The following is an 18,530-nucleotide window of genomic DNA, read 5'->3' as shown; positions in this document are numbered from 1 at the left end:
TCTAGACGACACTAATAAAATATAATGATAATAGTATGTATTATCGTTATATTGTGTATAAAACTACTGTATCAAATTTAACTTGGAGTAGTGCATTGTGTAAGCCCATTGAAGATGTTGTTGGTGTTGTTGTTGTTGAATTCCGCTCTGAAAGAGAGCATTAACTACAGGCACAAGCGACATAACATCGTAGTTTCCAATGTTGGTGGCGCATAAGCCTTATAACATTTCATACAGTGTCATCTAATAATAACATAACGAGTACTTAATAAATATTTGTTTTTTGTTTGATGCAGTAACAGAGAGCTTGTTCTCAACGTCTCTGTCGACTTTCGGTGTGCCGACTCCGCCCCCGAACTCGCCGTACTCGCCGCTGCAGTTGGAACTGCTCAATTGCGCGCAGCGAGTCCTCGTCACGGACAAGTGTGTTTAACACTTTTATATTAACTGTACCCACATGGGGCTATTCTGCAAGAACACTTTGAAATTCTAAAATGAAAGAATGAATGTTACGCGATTTTGATTCTAATAATTATAGTATTTAAAAGAGACACATATCAAAACACAAAACACAGACGCGTATCACTGTAATTTGATTTCCAAAATGCTGCCATCAGCTTGAATGTCGATAGTCAAAGTTTCTTACAGTATAGCTTATATGTTATAATGATCAATTAATTATATTTATCTATGTGTGTGTTATAGAAAGCCGCAACTCAATTAACACAATCTTAAATAACACGCGTTATTAAAACTGTAAATTATATTACAAACAATTGAATTTTATATTAAATTAAAAATTAATTCGAATACCTACAATATAAATAAAATAATAGATTATATATACAAATATATATATATGCATAACCATTAAATAATTCAAATAAATTAAAAGTACCTAATAACTAACCGTAAAAACGTTGGGTCGCTTTCTACGAAAACATATTTTCTTAATGTTATTTATTTCATGAATAGCAAAACAGAATCAAAGGCAACCTATATTAAGCACTCCAGCCTTTGTTATGGTTATTAAATTTTTAAAGGTTATGTTATACTTTTATTTAGTTTATTGAAGCGTATTTTTACTATTTATTAAACGAGTATTTTTTGCTTATTATATCTATCTAGATACAGCAAGCGAAAAATACTTGTACTTTATCCTTTTGCCACGGTAGTATTTTCACTGAAGAGCTACATATTCGTTTATTCGTTATATTCGTTTCATAAATTTAAAAAGTGTATGTGTAACACACATAGACAGTGCGTTTTGGCCATATTTTGTTTGATTCATTTATTATTTTATGAATATAATTAAATCTTAGTTTGAATCATAGTTTTTATAATATGTACAGCGAATTATAGAATATAATTAAAAAACTCATACAATGTTTTTAAAGTTTATATAAAGTTAAAATTCCTAAACTTTTTAGTAAAAATATGTCACTATCTAACCTAAGCTATCATAATTGTACAGGGAATCCAGTAAAATGGAAGAGGCTAAGTTAGGAAAGTGCTTATCCGAATCGCTCTGCTGTCCTGACCAGCGACAATTGCTCGAAGGTGTGGGTATGATGCAGCCCCTCACTATCAAGACGGAGCAAGCTAAGCGAACCTGTAACACCTGTCTTACGAATTCACCTAAAAAGGTTAAATGTTACATTACTTTCTTTATTATTCCGCAACACACGATTGATATCAGCGTTTTCATACTAAGGCATAAGAGCCGTTAGTAGTTTGCACTTTACTTCTTCTTAACAACTGATCGAGGCGTGTACTTTTTTGCAAACAGTCAACATCTTTCATATTAAAATTAATATGTACTTCAATACTATATATATAGTTGTTGAAAAAGGAACCTTTATATAAAGCATTGTATTTTAATAATTAATTATGATTTTAGGTCATACACACAGACGGTGGTTGCAGTCGAACTAACCCAGTGACCTGGCTAGGCGTGGCTGGCCAGAACGTACAGGTCCAAGTAAAACGTGAACCACAACATGTCCACGTGTCCGAACTCGTCGCAGTCAAGCTGGAACAAGCCTCACCCGGGAATAAGCCGGACCAACCGCCGCCCGCTATACCGGCTTCGTTGAACAATGGTAACTTCCTTTGGTTTATGTTACTCTGGTAGTTTGCAAGACTCAGCTGTTAGCAAATTTTTCCTCATGGATGATAAAAATTATATTTTTGTAACATGTATACACATACATACAGTATATTTGACAATGTAAATTTTTCATTTGGTTGATTAACGTGTAAATCAGGTAGAAAGTAATTGTTTTTTTTTTATCATAATCACATTTAACGAGATATGTAGTTAAAAATTATCAGATTCTTGAAGACAAGTAACGTATTTTAAAATAAATAAATATTATGTATATAATATAACATTTATCTAAATAAATAAATATAGTATATAATTATGTACCTATGTAACAAATTCATATTAATTAAATTCGTTAAAAACCTCGTCAACAATAAATGTAGTTAAAAAATGTCGAGAATTTACATATGTGATAAAATAAACGTGTTCACAATTTATGAACTCTTAGTAACTGCGAGCATGATGATGCAATGAATGATGACAAGTTATTTTGCGGTGTTTTTGTTCGTTTGGTTCATTATATTTTTATAATTATATATGTTGTACATGTGAAAGATTATTTGCCGTTATTTTGTTTTGAATATTTATTTGTATTCGTAAATTATTGATATTTTTAAGGTTTTATGATTAGGATTAGTTTTTTTATTATCAGGAAGATGAAAGTTACCAAATTTTAGTGGAAAAAAATGTACATTAATAGGTATATATGTATTTCTACAATAATATAATATTTCTAGGTTCTATACCCGTCGGGATTGCGGTTGCTCGTCAGAGAGTAGGCGACACAGGTCTCTTTGCCGCACTTTCGCAAAAGGACACTCAACGGCTTCATGAACTTGGTAAGTTTAAAATAATAATCAACAATCTTAAACTATACAACAGAATCACAATCATAACCCACATAAATATGAAACATATGATTATTTATATTTTGTCTAGAGTTGATAATAAGAACTGAGTTGTTGAATAAAACTTTGTGACGGTTACCGGTTTCGAGTCGGACCTTTTGGTAGTTCAGTGGCCGACTTACTACGCTGTGCGCGCCGATAGTAGTTGCGTCACCAATGAAGTAATCACAAACTCTATGTCATTTATGTTAGCCTAGTACCACTATGTATTAACAACGGTACAATGATGAAAAAAATAGGTGTGAATAAAGTTTTATTATTTTTATTTATATAAAAAAAACGCCGAAAAAAGAAATATAAGCAATATTGACGCCTACAACTTACAATGGTTGTGTATTTTTGCATAAAATTCTGTTTAGTTTTTTTTACGCTCATTCATTATTTTATCGTCCGTTACACGTTTGTTTATGTATATTCTAAGCCGGTTCTTGATTGAATTACTTGTAGTAAGAATCGTAAAGGTCACAACACGTTTTTATAAATCCAAAGACATAAATGCGCATTTTAAAACCAAGCAACCGTCGATGAGGTGAAATCGTAATCGTAATTCAAAGGCCTAGTTTAATTGATAGCGTCGGAGCGAAATCGCGCTATCGCGGCATCGCGCATTGCTTCGATCACGCCAACCCACCGATACTGGTGTGAAATACGACAATTATTTAGAAGCATTTTAAGTTTTTTTTTAAAAAAATTACGTTGTTATAAAAAAGTGTGGACTATTTATACATTTGTTAAGATTTGTAACTGACACCTATAAATGTTTTTTAGAGAGTGATATGTTAAACAATGCTGTGTCTTCTTCATTTGAATGTGAAACCAATAATGACAGAGAGAGAGAGAACTGTGTTTAACTAAACACCTGTTAAACAATGTTTTATAAGTAAGGCCGTAATCTTTTGAATGGTAATTAATGAAGCGATTTTTATCTCGTACATCGGGTTTTAACGAAAGATTTAATTATAATTTTGTTACATTTTCGTCGAATAGCATTAAGGAGTGCATAAATGCTTATAGGTACTTAAGTGTATATTTTAACCTACCCACCTTTAGCAGGTAAATTATACGAGCCATTAACATAGAATCAGCCGGGTGTTTCCATCACGGCTACATATAAATAACTACATAATTGTGGTTTTCCTCAACGTTTCCCGCTGAACTCACAACGTAACATTTAATTTTGCATGTAAAAAGATCGTTAGTGTTATGTGCAATGGTCTTAAAAGATTTATGGATGTAAAAATGAGTCTAAAACAATAATATACAAAGCCTGACTTCTTATGATCCAATGGTGAATTATACTAATTAATGTGATCACGCGCTGAATTATTTATATTTAATTACTGGAAATATTGAATCAATCTTTTTTTTAATTTCCGTTTATACAGAACAAGGTACAGTTTTACTTTTTTTTCATAATGAAAAAGTAAAGTCTTTTCAAAGTAGCGCCTGTCCATGTTAAATTAATTTATTTTATAATAAAATAAACTACAAATATTTTTTTTTGCTGTCTTTACTCTTAGTTGTCTCACACACACCAATACATTTTAACACTCACACATGCACGCCGATAATAATTTAATGTGGAGGGGCGCGCCTTCGTTAGTGAATAATAAATAATACTAGAACTAATCGATATTGCAGAAGTGTGATGTGAATTACGTTAATTTTTTTATTTTCTTAAATATTCACTCGAAAACCTTCAAATTATATTTTATTAAAATATAAATTATATTAAGTCTTCATTTTTCCATAATTGAAATATTAATAAACATCATTATGATATTATTTATAGATACTAAATTAATCACATATACAAAAACTTGTACATTAAGGTATATCTATTACATAAATCTCTCTATCATTATTTTCACCTGTCAATCAATTAAAACGGGCGGTTTTTTTATTATTGTAATAAGTATAGTTTTTAATGAAATTATAATTACGCTCGTAATGGTCGTCTGATATTGCAAGATGCAATTAACTCTATAATTGCAGAAAATGAGTATCGGCTAGCTGACTGCGGGAGCGTAACACACGCAGTTTCACCTTTATATTAAAAATACCTACATATATATTTTTAGCGAAATATTGTAAACAGATTTTTTTTAATTATCATATACCTACATTGTTTGAAATTTTATTCAAAAATAATATCTATCATTCTATGTAGCCCGTCAATTTTATAATAATTATTAGTATTGTCTCGGATTATGTATTAAAATATGTCCGAGTAGTATGTTAAAAATCTATGAATTACAAGCACATCAATAAAAAAAGTATAAATATGACAATAATCCTTTTACATCGCGCATTATCTTTAGAAAGATTATTTTGATTTAAATTATATAACTTAAAACTAATAAAGTTCTAGAGTCATATAGACAAATGGTCTTTGTCATGTAAACATGAAAGCCGCCTGTCTCATCGGCGCTCTCGCTCTAGCATTAACAGATAACATCGCGAAAGCGAGCGGATGTACAGCTATCTAGCTCGAATTTATTTATACGGCAAAAACGCACCGGTCCGACCAATTACATGCTAATCAGAGTTTTACAATTACTATAAATTGCGAGAGCGGTCGCTTTTATTGCTTCATGAATTTTCACGTCGCACAAAATACACATTTTTTTAATTTAATTCTTCGGAATAACTTCGACGCGTCATACGCATTGTTCCTAATTCGTCGTTAGGTCGTCTGTAAATAAAATGTTGTGAATAGGAAACAAAAATGATTAAATACACTTTTTGTACCACAACATCTATTCGTAGTTGAAACTCTTTCGAATTTGTTTATTGACATTCTAATTAAACTAATAATAGATAAATAAATCAATTATAAGGTTTTATCCGACTAGGGCAGCCCGTGTGACTAAATAAAATCAATTTTAGCAATTAAAACAAAACAGAAGCTTCTATTTCCAGTAACATAAGAAGAAATATTAATCAATCTATCGGCCTACGATATTTATCAAACCTTCGCGACCCCTTATTAGTTCGAATACAATAAACACGTAATTATTATTATGAAATTCTCATCCCCCTTCCTTTCAAAGCAATCTCTACCTAAACGAGAATAAAGTTGACTTTCAAGTACTAGGGAGACATGAATTAGAGGAGCATTCAGGTTTCTTAATTAAAGCGTGGCGCATGACCAACGATTGTTTATGGAAAAGTAGTCATTATTCCTATATCTGTAGTAGTTATTATTGCTTGGGGAGCAATTAACAAAAGCAAACAAAGTGACTCGAGTAGATAATAGCGCAGCGGCAAGTGGTCGACAACATTTGGGGTCTTATGACAGAAATATAAATTATATTTGATTTATTTGAAAACATTGTCGAGGATATTAATTGGTATAGACTGTGGACTATTAAACTTTCTGGTTTTATTTAATGAACTAGCACAAAGTATTTTGTCCAGTAATATTAACTTTTGTCAGTTTAACAAGAAAAGTCTCTTCTTTTGCGGCGTATGTGATTTTTGTCATTTAAATTTTGTGTTTATTTTATTATAATTTTTGGGTTATTAAAAAGTGTTTGGAGAAAAGCAGTATAAGATTCGTTGTAAGATTGGTTTAATTTTCATAGAAAATACATTATTACGATCATTTTTAGCAAACAGGCATTAATATTTATAAATTAATAACATGTACTTCAATTTGAAACAGATACGTATGATAGATAGATATTTGGTGGCACAGATAGGAAGGGCCGTTGCACGCTGCAGCGTACAGTATTTCTAATCACGTCCCGCCAATTCGGCTCCAGCCGCCCGTCACAACCATTAGGTGTAACTTCCCAAGGGTTGCCATCCGCACTACAATATTAAATTATTTCTCATTAAATAATTGTCATCATTTCTCCTGCTTTACCATTAATAAAATCCACAACACTAAATATCTATAGTCTAATCCAACAAGTGGAAAAGCAAAGTAACAACAACTTTGTCATTGAATTGGCGCCATATCATTAGTCGAAATCTAAAATAATCTATGATATTCATTATGCCCACTGTCTGTAGAGTAAAATATAGCAAGAACTGCAAAAGCAATTGGCTTGCAACATGTAAATCTAAGGTTTGTTTATCTTTACTTCTTTCTTCTTAGATTTTAATAGGGTATAGATATCATCCTTGACCAGAAGTTATCCTGGTAGTTAAGAGCAGAAGAAGCTTAAAGAGTCATGAAATAATGGTTTAAAAAAAATAAATAGTGACATTTAGCGCCAATTGATTTATATAGATAGCTTTAGCGCAATCTATAATTACCTCTTGTATCTCTTAGGGGAGGTGCCGCTAAAATACATTAAAGTGGAATGAACTCACACAATTTTACTTATTAATAATTATGTACTTACAAATATTATCATATTTTTCGACTAGTTTCCGGACACAGATTGATATTTTTTTTAGTATAATTAACGATGACGATTCAAAAGTGCTTGTAAAAGCGTACTTGAATAAAGTATGTTTTGATTTTGATTTACCTAAGCAAGCAATATAATACTAGATATGTTATTCATTACCTAATGTATCTACATTAACAAAAAAATAAAGTTCTGTCGTATGGTATATAAATATTTATAATATAGGTATAATAATATTATGTGGTATTATTATATAAGTATCCTTTTTGTATTTTGCGCATTGCAAAAAAAAAAACAATTATTATTTATATATGAACGTTTTACAACCCTAATAAAAAAATATGTAAGATACAAGACAAAATTCGCCCTCGACGTCGACCCTTGCCGGACTTAGGGAACGACTGCTACGCGTCGATGATTCCCTAGTACTTGTTCTAATATTTCTATCTACCCCTGGAACAAACAATATCCCGGATTCGAAAATAATTTAGATAGATAGATATTTTTAAAATATACTTACCACCTACCTAGGTAATAAGTAGAGAGACTGAAATATGTAATTCAATGTACTTTTACTATGCATGCTTTGTAGTAAATCGGTTTTTAAAATAAAGTATAATTTGAATTTAAAATCAGATATTTGAAATATGACATAATTCCAAAAGTTTTTCTTTTCCGAAAGGTTACATTTACTTGCGTTAAAAAAACTTAAAATTAACTAAAATATATCAATGTCAAAAATAATAAATTCAATTTTACTTAACTTTATATAGAAAAAAAAACAGCCATTACCATAAAAGCTTTTAACTTAAGAACAAGGACGTAGCTTAATTTCTTACCCTCCTTTGATCAATCCTAGGTGGAACCGTGATGGAGTATTATTTAAATAATAAAATATAATCCAGTGATGGCATTCTTTTTTTTAGATAAGTTATTCGTTAAATTCCATTTTTGAATGACGAAAACAAAAGGATGAGGAATTTTAAATACATATATTTTTATAGTCATGGAACAAATAAGTTTAACACTGCCTTAAGTTTTGTTTGATAGTATTTTAATGTTATAGTAAAATATTTTGAGAATACATACTGCTACATTTTTTTAATAATTTCAAATTAAAAAAAAATTGTATTATGTTTCATATAATTTATGCTTTGCCAAGTGCAGAAAAAAACTAAATTAATTCTTATATGAATAAATACAAAGGCTAAGTTCTTTTAACGGAGTTTATACAGGGGATGCATTAAGCTACCCCCATAAACGTTCAGAATGTTGTCAGCTATGTAATCTCTGCACGGGCTACAATCATTCCATAATAAAAAAAAAATATTATGAATGTTCCGTAAGATTTCTTTTCATGATTTAGTTTGATCCGTATATAATTTGGGCTTAAATGTAAAATAATTAGGAAATACTATTACGAACCGATATTAATTAACAAAATAAATTTTTAAAACACAAAAATTATATATCCAGGTATAGTTTAAATAAAATAATGTTTTATTATATTTCAATATAACCTCCTTTTTTGAAGTCCTTTAAAAATAGCGTAGTTGCTTTCTATTTAAATTGTCGTGACTTTTTGTGAATTCACTTACTTATAAAATATTGAAGATTTGACTTCTCAATTTTCATTATTAGTTTGTTGATTGTTTTCATACTGGAAAAAGAGCTATCTTGTCTATTTATAATCTTGGGGCTCGAGACTCCCTTCGGGATGTTTTAATAAAGTGGGTGTACTTACAGTTGCTTCATATTATGTTTACAACAATATTATGTATATTCACAATAATATAAATATAGATCTTTTCGAAAGGAACGTTGACAATTATTGTGTAGACACACAATAATTGTCAACGAGAAGGTAAATTTCCGACTTCGCAAAGTTATTACATTCTTCCTACGGCACTGTATTCGTTTCTTTAATAAGATTCCACAGTTATTTTTAACTTGGCTTATTAAAAGCTTAAAATTTAAAGCTTATTTCAAAAACTATTTAGCGTGTACTTAGTATTTATTGATTTTAGGCAGGATATATAAAAATTTAGTTGTACTTTACTGAAATACTCTGTAATTAAAATGGTGGTAACAACTGAGTTTCTTGCCGGTTCTTCTCGATGGAATCTACTTTCCGAACCGGAGGTAGATTTACGTTTAATTCAACACTGTCACATGACGATTCGAAAGTGCTTTAATGAGCCTGAAAAAGGAATATTTTGACTTTTTATTATGTCTATGGCTTGCTTTATATTTTATTTTTGTATGAAATGTTATCGCGCGCGATATCCGTTCAAACACCCGCACCGCTATCTGATGTCCTGGTACTTTTTTTCTTTAACCCCTCTTGCTTTTTTTTATTAAATAAACACTAGGGGGACAAAAACGTAAATTTCTCCTTATTCTTTTCAGAATAGAGGTGAAAATTGTTCGCGAATGAATGTTATATACACGATTAAGGCGTTATGTATTTGAGTCGTATAGATATTTTAATCATTACGAGACACATTATGAGAGCATTCCACTTATTCACGTTTATGGATCTGAAACTTATGGATGAGTTATTTTTGATAAAAATTCCACTACATTATTTAGTAGATTATACTAATTTTATAGCAAATAGTGAATCGATAGTGCCGGCGTCGCATCGTTTCAATACCGCTAAATACCGGTCTGCACTCTGCAGGCGGCCGTTACCGTCATTCTATTTACGCTACGCCTCGCTACGCTGACCACGCAACGCGACGTAGTTTCTATTCTAGGATAGGGACGCTATTAATCTGGCCTAGAATTCCCGTGAAAATAATAAAACATCATCTACACGATAAATAAATATAGCAACTTCAAAATTTTTCTAAAAAATACTCATTGAAAATCCTTTCGAAATTAATTAAATTTTTTATACCGTATTTTTAATCCTTCCTTCAATTTATTTTAAGTATCAATTTATCGCGGAAAACTTTGCTTGGTTGGTCGGAAAATCCTAGGGGATTGAATGTCATTCGGCGTCGGATAAACCCTTTTCTTCAGCGCGCGTGATACTAGGCTATCAGCGGCAACTAGGAGATACATCGAAACTCCACGACGTAATAAGCAGCAAGTGCGAGCGAGATAGACTTACGCTTGGAATGCTGTTGATAGAATGGCACGTCGCTGTGAAGGTCAACTGATACTCTGTACAGTGTAATTAAAAGCAGAGAATATTCGTTGAAATAAATGTACCTAAAATTGTTATCAAAATATGTATTATGTTTTTAGAAACGAATACAATATTTTTATTTATATCCAAAATAAAGAAAACCATACAAATAGTAGATGGAATTAATGATGAATAAAAATACTTGTTCTAGTAAACAATATATTAGAATATTTCAAAAAGTTATAAAACAAATTAATGGTTCATATACTAATGCAAATAAAAATATGTTTCTTTTTTATTTAAATTTTAAAGGATTTTAATGTTTGACATATAAAATAACTGAGACAGCTGTGTAAAATGTCAAGTAACTCTGTGCGATTACGAGAAAAAACAGAGAGGGCGATTTGTAAGAAGGAGATAGACATACCAGCACGTGCTTCTGCTTCCTTTCATAATAATCTTTTTGCCTCCTCGCGCCGCTGCCGCTCCGATATCACATCTCTTTGTGGGAATTTGTTTCGTGAGAAAAGTTTTTTGTTTATCACAAACAATATGCAAATAAGAGTTTAAGTTAATGACGGAACCAAATATTTCGTACAAAATCGAGTTCAATGAATTGCAACAAAAAAGATACAATTTTAAGAATATTTGAATGATTTTAGAAGATATTAATTGTTAAAATAATATTTAATAAAAAATAATACTTAACAGATCAAGTCTAAATATAGTAATTATTTGTAAACTGAGCATTGGAATAACGTGAATTTTATTATGCTAAAAATAAGTATTAAAAATTACTATTGGTTTAGACGATGACTTGCTATTAGCCGCTTTAAGCCTATATATGAGACATTAGAGAGAGAGAGAGAGAGAGCAATATGTCTTAATCCTTTCAATTAGTTTAGTCATAGAGTACTTAATTAACAGAGACAATAATAAATAACATAAATAATATCCTGACCGATTTAAGGCACGGTGTCCATTCTCAAAAGATATTAAGCTAAACTGCGCTCGAGATCATAGTGTGTCATGTCATGTAGGTACCTAGGTAATATAGATATAATATTATGAGTAGAGATTTCAGACACAGAACCAAAGCTTACGTTTGGGTTGTTACTAATCCTTGATAGAAAAATCTAATAATATTTTGTAAGCCCGACCTGATATTGGATATGAACCCAGGACCACCACTAGACGATTGAGGTATATCAGTCAGTTAAAACAACGATACCCAAATAATAGCATACGGCTAATTTGTTCTATTAATCTAGCAGTGAAATAATAACTCAGCCTTTTAAAGTACTTATATTGTCTCTGGAACCTTCTAGATACTCCTAGAACTCTAGAATATTCAGTTTATTCAAAAGTAGATATGTCGGTATGTATTATAAAATATATAATATAATATCATGATTGTCTCGTTTTTAGATTAAATACTTATGTCAATATTCTTTCGACTATAAGTAAACCTCCTACGGCTACCAAATTATAAATATTAACTACATAATAATTAAAATAAGTTCAAATTGCATAAAGTCTTTTGTCAATGTATTTATTTAACGGTTTAAAAGTTACGTTACATATTAGAAACTATAAATACAACAGATGGAATACCTAATAAGAATATTATACCAATAAATTATACTTTTAACGATTATCTTATGACTTTTTATGCTCTCCTGTGAACATAACTTTCACATAACTTGTAACTATGGTAAAATGTTTGTATGAATTTATCGCGCTATAAGATAATCTAGATAGGACTTGACCTATAAAATATATTTATTGGAGAAGGCTTTTATCCTAATCCAATCGAAGGATACTTAGAATTACATGTTCCTTGGCATTTGATCTGCTATATTATGCACTACACACAGTTCTTGATCAATATATTTTTGAATATACTACCTACAATAGTAGGTAGGTGTATACACTATTTCTACTTCTATAGTTCCGATAAACAAAATCGCCGACATTTAAACCGCCAATTTTTTCACGAATCCATAGTGAATATTGTAGATAATTTAAGATCTCTATCAATGATGATCAATCTCAATCGTGGCTACGACTCTAAGGTGTAGTCACGAACGTGATATGGTGTAAGAATATGAAATAGGCACGTTTCATCCAAACCCGGATGAAACTGCGAGACAGCTGATATGAGACTAGCTATAAATCTTCTTAGATAATGCCAGTTTTATTTGTTAATTAATATACTTTACATATAAATAAATAGATTAATATCCATATTTAAACATATCTTTTTCTTTTTTTCTTAAGTAGTTGATATATGCCAAGGCGTTTATATACTTACCTCCGTATATATTACTACAATTCTCACATTGTCTGTAACGAGTGTGCTCGTTACAAATAAAATATGTAGTTCTTTCTTACATCAATATGCAGCTGTTACACTAATATTAATTAAACATAATTCACCTAACTTACCTACATATTTAGATTACAAATCAAATTTAAAAAAAGTAGATTAAATCGGTCTAGTCTCGTCTAGACTGCTTGTAATTGCACTCTGTTAAGCAATTATGTTTTTTAAAGTAAGATTTTAGCAATAAGATAATGAGTGAAACAGGTTAACAGCGTGCTTACGCCCACGAAATGGTTCCGTAGTCATTTGCTTAGGTAAATACTTTTTGAAAATTAACTAGTACTTAGGTAGTGAGTAGGTACTATATGGCCCACTGCTCTCCTGGTACTCAAGGTTTGGAATTGACGACATCACGCTGCTACATTGCGGGTAGAGAGGGGATACACTTGTGGCAGGTTTGCTAACGAAGATTCCTTCAATGTGATCACGAGATAGAATGAACACGCGATCTGTTAAGATTTACGTGTTGTACGTACTCTCAGCTCGTCTCATATAAACAAATCGCCAGTTGAAAGGATGAAAGACCAAAGCGCCAAAATTACATTCTTAAAATGAGATTTAAAGTTAAGGTAATACATCTCATTTTCCAAAACTATCATTTTGGCGCGTTAGCGTTTCTTTCTTTCAACTAACGATATGTTTAATAAAAAAGTTTCTTTTGTTAGTGAAAAATTAATTTTATTTTAAAAATCTAACTAAGAGAAAGTTCATATTGAATTCATTGAAGTCATTTAAAATATTATTTTTACTTATTTTGGTACGGAACCCACTGAGTAATTAATTAAATAAATGTGCTAAGAAGAGATTTTTAAACATTATATTTATACCAAGTTATCTAACTTAATAATCTGGTCACGCATTTGGTTCTAATCGCAATTACCTTAGCTTATATTTACCATATAGACCTGCTTCGTGGTTATTGGCTAGCGAAATGCTGTATAGGTAGATCGTAAAATTTTGAGTTCGATTTTTTCTTCAAAATTCATTCACATCAAATCCTTAGTTCCGACATCTGTCGCTCTGCGGTGATTTCGGATTGCCTTCCCAATGACATTGAGAGCTCAGCTGCGTTTGAGTATACCTACTCGTGCGCCATAGTGTCCTGTGCAGTTTGAGATAATCATAGACATAGATTCGGTAGCTGGAATTCCGTTTGAAGATCATTCTGATTACCTAGATACGTGTTTTACAAATTAGGAAGGCTCTAATTCTAACTTGTTTTTGATTTCGATTAGATACTTATATTTGTATAGACCTTACCTACAATATTTAAACCACTCCCGTAATCTGCTGTTAGAATTTTTAAAAATTTCTTCGCAGCAGGGTGCCTCATTAATGTTACTTTACGAAGTTAATAGCAGAGGTTTCAGGATCTTTCGGCCCGTCAATGATACACCAGTCAATATGTTTTATAGTAGGTAACGATAGAAAGATAAATTACGTGCGCTACCTACCTACCCATCGTACCTACATACATTTAAATAATAATTTCGAAGTCATGTTCAATGAAATTCGTAGAGTGTACAATTTTTTTTATAAATTTATAGTAGATTGACGCAATGACATATGTACTTATTTCGTGTATGTCGATGTTTTTTTTTGATAACTATTAATTCCATAAATATTATTACCAATATAAAGTATTCAAGCGAATAAAATCATTTTAATAGTTACAATCAGCTTTCCTATGCCCTTCGGTACAGATTAAACGTCATATTGTTGTCATTGCAGACGCAGCGCAGGCGGCCATGACGGTGGGCGTGGCTAACGTGCTCTGCGACGACCGCTCCGCCCCATTGGCGTGGCCTACACCCGCTCCCGCGCCCCCCGCACCGCTATGGCAGTACCCCGGTAAGACACCTCCCACGCATTCATGTTCGCCTGGTAACTACGCGCCAACTGCATTGCGAGAGCGCCGTTTTAGCGTTGCCAGCGCGCCACAACGTTGGATGCCACCTCCTGCGGTGTCATGCCGCTTTGGTAGCGGCATTGCAACTGAGTTCGACCGTTGCTTTTACCGGTTTTTCGGTATGTTTGTTTACGTCATTCATTCTCTGATACGGACGGACTCGATTTTAGTAATCGATTATTTTTCGTTCACGATTGTCAGATTAAAGATATTTTAAAATGCCGTTACGAATAATTCAAAGCAAAATTAATTAAATTTCATATTGTAAGTATGTAAAGCAAGAATTTAAAATGAACATAATATCAATTCGAATCATTAGTATTACCTGTTATAAATATATGAGAATATATATATACGTAGTTTATCCCATCTAAAACCAAACAAACTCGCATAACCGCGTGTAATTTGACCGACTATAAATGATGTAATCAGCCTCCCACCACTTTCGGTCTAATTTGTTTTTTAAAGGTTGATTTTTTTTTTTAAGCCGACACTCGATCCCGTTTATTACGGCCACCGGTTTCTTTCAACGATTCGTTTTATTTTAGATTCGTTTTGTTCCGTAATGAACTAGCGTGCGCCTGTGGTTATTTCGTGGACAAAGACCATTTTTTATTTATTCTCTTTTGCATAAATTATTGGTTTATCTATTTAAGAAATTTAATAATGGTTCTTTTTATTTTTATTGTGTGGTTTTTTATTATTTCTGTTGTCGTCTTTACATTAGAAATTAAAATTTAAAACTTTTAATTATATCATTTTAATAATGTTCACACCTCATATCTAAAACTATAGATATAATAAAAACAGTACACATGTTGCTCGTGCAAGTTTGCCAATACTAAAGTAGTTTAGATGGGTTGAATGTCAAACGAATAGCAGCCAGACATAGTTTAAAAAAAAATCAAAACAAGCTATAAGTATCACGATAAATTATTATGTCTTTAAAGTAGATATATGATGTCAATCTGCGATTTCTTTTATGCACACGCCGGATACTACATGTTAACAAATACACAGTAAAAAGTATTTGAAACTAAAAACAAAAGATTAAAATAAACATTTTATCAAGTAGGCTTCTAATACTCCTATCAAAATAAATAAGAATTAGCCCTTGTATATTTGGTTATATATAAAGTTGTCATAAATCATCGTTACGGTCTACCTATACATCGGTCTAATATATTTATAAAGCAATCAGTTAAAGTTTTAATCTCAAAATACCGTAACGCCTTTAAATACCATAACATTAATTAATGAAAATAATATTATGACATCCATTAGAAATATTTAATATTTATAAGGTCAATCAATCAAAATGGTTTATGTTATTTCATTTAACTCGTAATTTACGTACAACTTGAATATATAAAAAGTTAATCAATAAAAAGAAGTATTTTTGTTCGAAATCAACCGAGATAGTCAACTTTTCAACCAAGTTTTTTCTATTAACATAATCTACATGTAATACGATACAATCATGACCTTATATTTTATTTACCGACAAAGGATAAGTAACTCGAAACCTATAAAATGTAACCTGTGGCCAACGTCTAGTTAAATATAAACCAACCGCACGACTGATTCCATCGCTCACCCGCTAAATCGCTTCCCACACGCCAAGCGGAACTCATGTCACTCCCAACCCATAAATTATCCATCATCCGAAAAAAACATGCAAAAAAATTTCGTAAAAACTCATTTATCGATAACTCCACTCGACTCATGGACGGCCCTAAATCAGGCCACCGCCTTCTAAATTCCGCCTCTAAAACGTCTCAGCCAATGAGAAACGAGCTCGCTACGTAAGGAGGGATCTAATTGGTGTCCGCCTTTCACGTTTTTAGTGTTGTGAATTAGTGCTTTTGTTTGTTGTTTTTTTTACTGGCGATTATAGTAAGTCTTAACAGTTTACGGTTACGAACTTGACACCTCACGCGATTAGTATCGGACCAGAAAAAAAATATGAAATATGATGAATTTGTATGAAGTTACAGTTAGATGGTAACTACGGGGAGGGGTCGATCGGTGCTTAATAATTATTACGATAAGTAACTATTTATTATCTATAATAAATATATAATTGCTATAAATATAGCTAACTTAAAACTGTTTTTGTAGGTAACCTAATTAAAATACCAAAAGTTAAAATGTAAAATAACAAAAAACAGTTAATTGCCTACTTTATGTAGTTTATAAATATTGCAAAAGTTTTTTTCTAATTATTTTAAGTTTTAAAGTCTTTCGTAATTCTACTAGGTACCTATTGTCCGCAATATTATTTTTTCCGCAAGAAAACTTTTAAAGATGGAAATATGATGTTTAAATTATATCACAATTGAAACTTAAACCAATACAAAATATTAAACTATGACGCAGTAAATGAAACTAAAATCTTTGTAGGTAATTTTTAACGCATAAAGTAACTCAAATCCTTGAAAAAACTTACAAACAGTACGAATCGTACTATGACAAAACATTTGTATAGATCAGCAAGAAAGATTAGAACTGCCATCACGCTACTGTGGGTTCAATATACCCCCTGTGGTCCTACTATAAGTATATCTAATTTACCTACTTAAATATTATATAATATTCTGTAGGAAGGATAGCCAAGAGAAGGTTAGCTAGTGTTATTACAGACATAAGGTGCAAAAAATCTTTTACGCAGATCATAGTTCGCGGCGCATTGAGGCTGTAAGGAACATCTTAGCTATATTTGATACTAGAGCCGGCTTTAAAATCCTGGATGCCTTGCGGCCCCAAAGGAGTAGAGGCCCTGGAGCACAGAGTAGGAGAGGCCCCTAATTATTGTTTTACAAATTATTTTAAACATTTTCATTTCTGTCAGTAAGGTTTGTGAATAATATGTTTACTTTGTATCAGAAAGTTATAAAACAGTAATTAGTATCATTATATATTACATTAAAATTGTTAACTCATCGGAAGTTGGAATCTCATCTGTGAGGGCCTCGGTTGCCCTCCTCGGTTGGCACAGTTTCTTTCTACACATGCCGGTTTCACGATGTCGTTTCGTGTCGTGTGACATGTATCTAAATATTAATGAAACGAAAAATAATTGGAGCTTGTCTGGATTTGAACTGGCTACCTATGTTAAAGATTTATTTCACTGTTACGAAAACGAATCAATTTCCACAATCGCTAAGTCTACCAAATTAGTATTATTTTTGAACGAACTAAGCCGTGCTAACTTTAAGCTCATTAAAATTGAACTAGCGACTCGCCTTGGCTTCGCATGGGTGCAATTTATTATTAAAGAAAATACTTTAAATATAATTAATACCTACCTTATAGCCTTCGGAAATGAAGTAGCTCTACCAGTACAAAAAAAAGAATCGGTCCATTCGTTCCGGAGATTAGCCCCCAAAAACAAACAAACAAATTTTACGTACCTATTTACCTATAATATTAGTAAGTATAGGTAGATAGTACCTACCTATCCAGGTACAGCATTTATAAGTGAAAAACAGTAGTATATTAATCTCATTTAAACCTAGGTCCAAAACCGTATTGAGTTTCCTACTTAAGGGATTAAGTGAAATGCCAGTGATACAAAGATCAAATTACATCCCAAATATTACACGTATAGGTCGGTACGTATCCAAAAGTGTTGGCTTCTTTTCATTTTTTTAGACATCCATATTCTACGCATATACCTAATATATATCTACTAATATTATACATTCGAAAGTAACTGTC

The 18,530-nt window shown here is 31.6% G+C and overlaps 1 protein-coding gene across 1 annotated transcript in view; it reads left to right on the top strand.

The window, feature by feature from the left end:
* The window catches only part of LOC113398909 (protein winged eye), a 99,530-nt gene that overhangs the window by 70,984 nt on the left and 10,016 nt on the right, over positions 1-18,530 (top strand). Inside the window, exons 4-8 of the mRNA XM_026637854.2 lie at positions 297-423; positions 1,475-1,646; positions 1,901-2,102; positions 2,845-2,946; positions 14,633-14,752. Of these exons, the coding sequence (XP_026493639.2) occupies positions 297-423; positions 1,475-1,646; positions 1,901-2,102; positions 2,845-2,946; positions 14,633-14,752 (723 nt within the window). The remainder of the gene's footprint in view (positions 1-296; positions 424-1,474; positions 1,647-1,900; positions 2,103-2,844; positions 2,947-14,632; positions 14,753-18,530) is intronic.

The sequence above is a fragment of the Vanessa tameamea genome, chromosome 9 (genome assembly GCF_037043105.1).
Source record: "Vanessa tameamea isolate UH-Manoa-2023 chromosome 9, ilVanTame1 primary haplotype, whole genome shotgun sequence".
NCBI classification, from domain to species: Eukaryota; Metazoa; Arthropoda; class Insecta; order Lepidoptera; family Nymphalidae; genus Vanessa; species Vanessa tameamea.
This window is presented reverse-complemented; position numbering and strand designations above follow the sequence as displayed.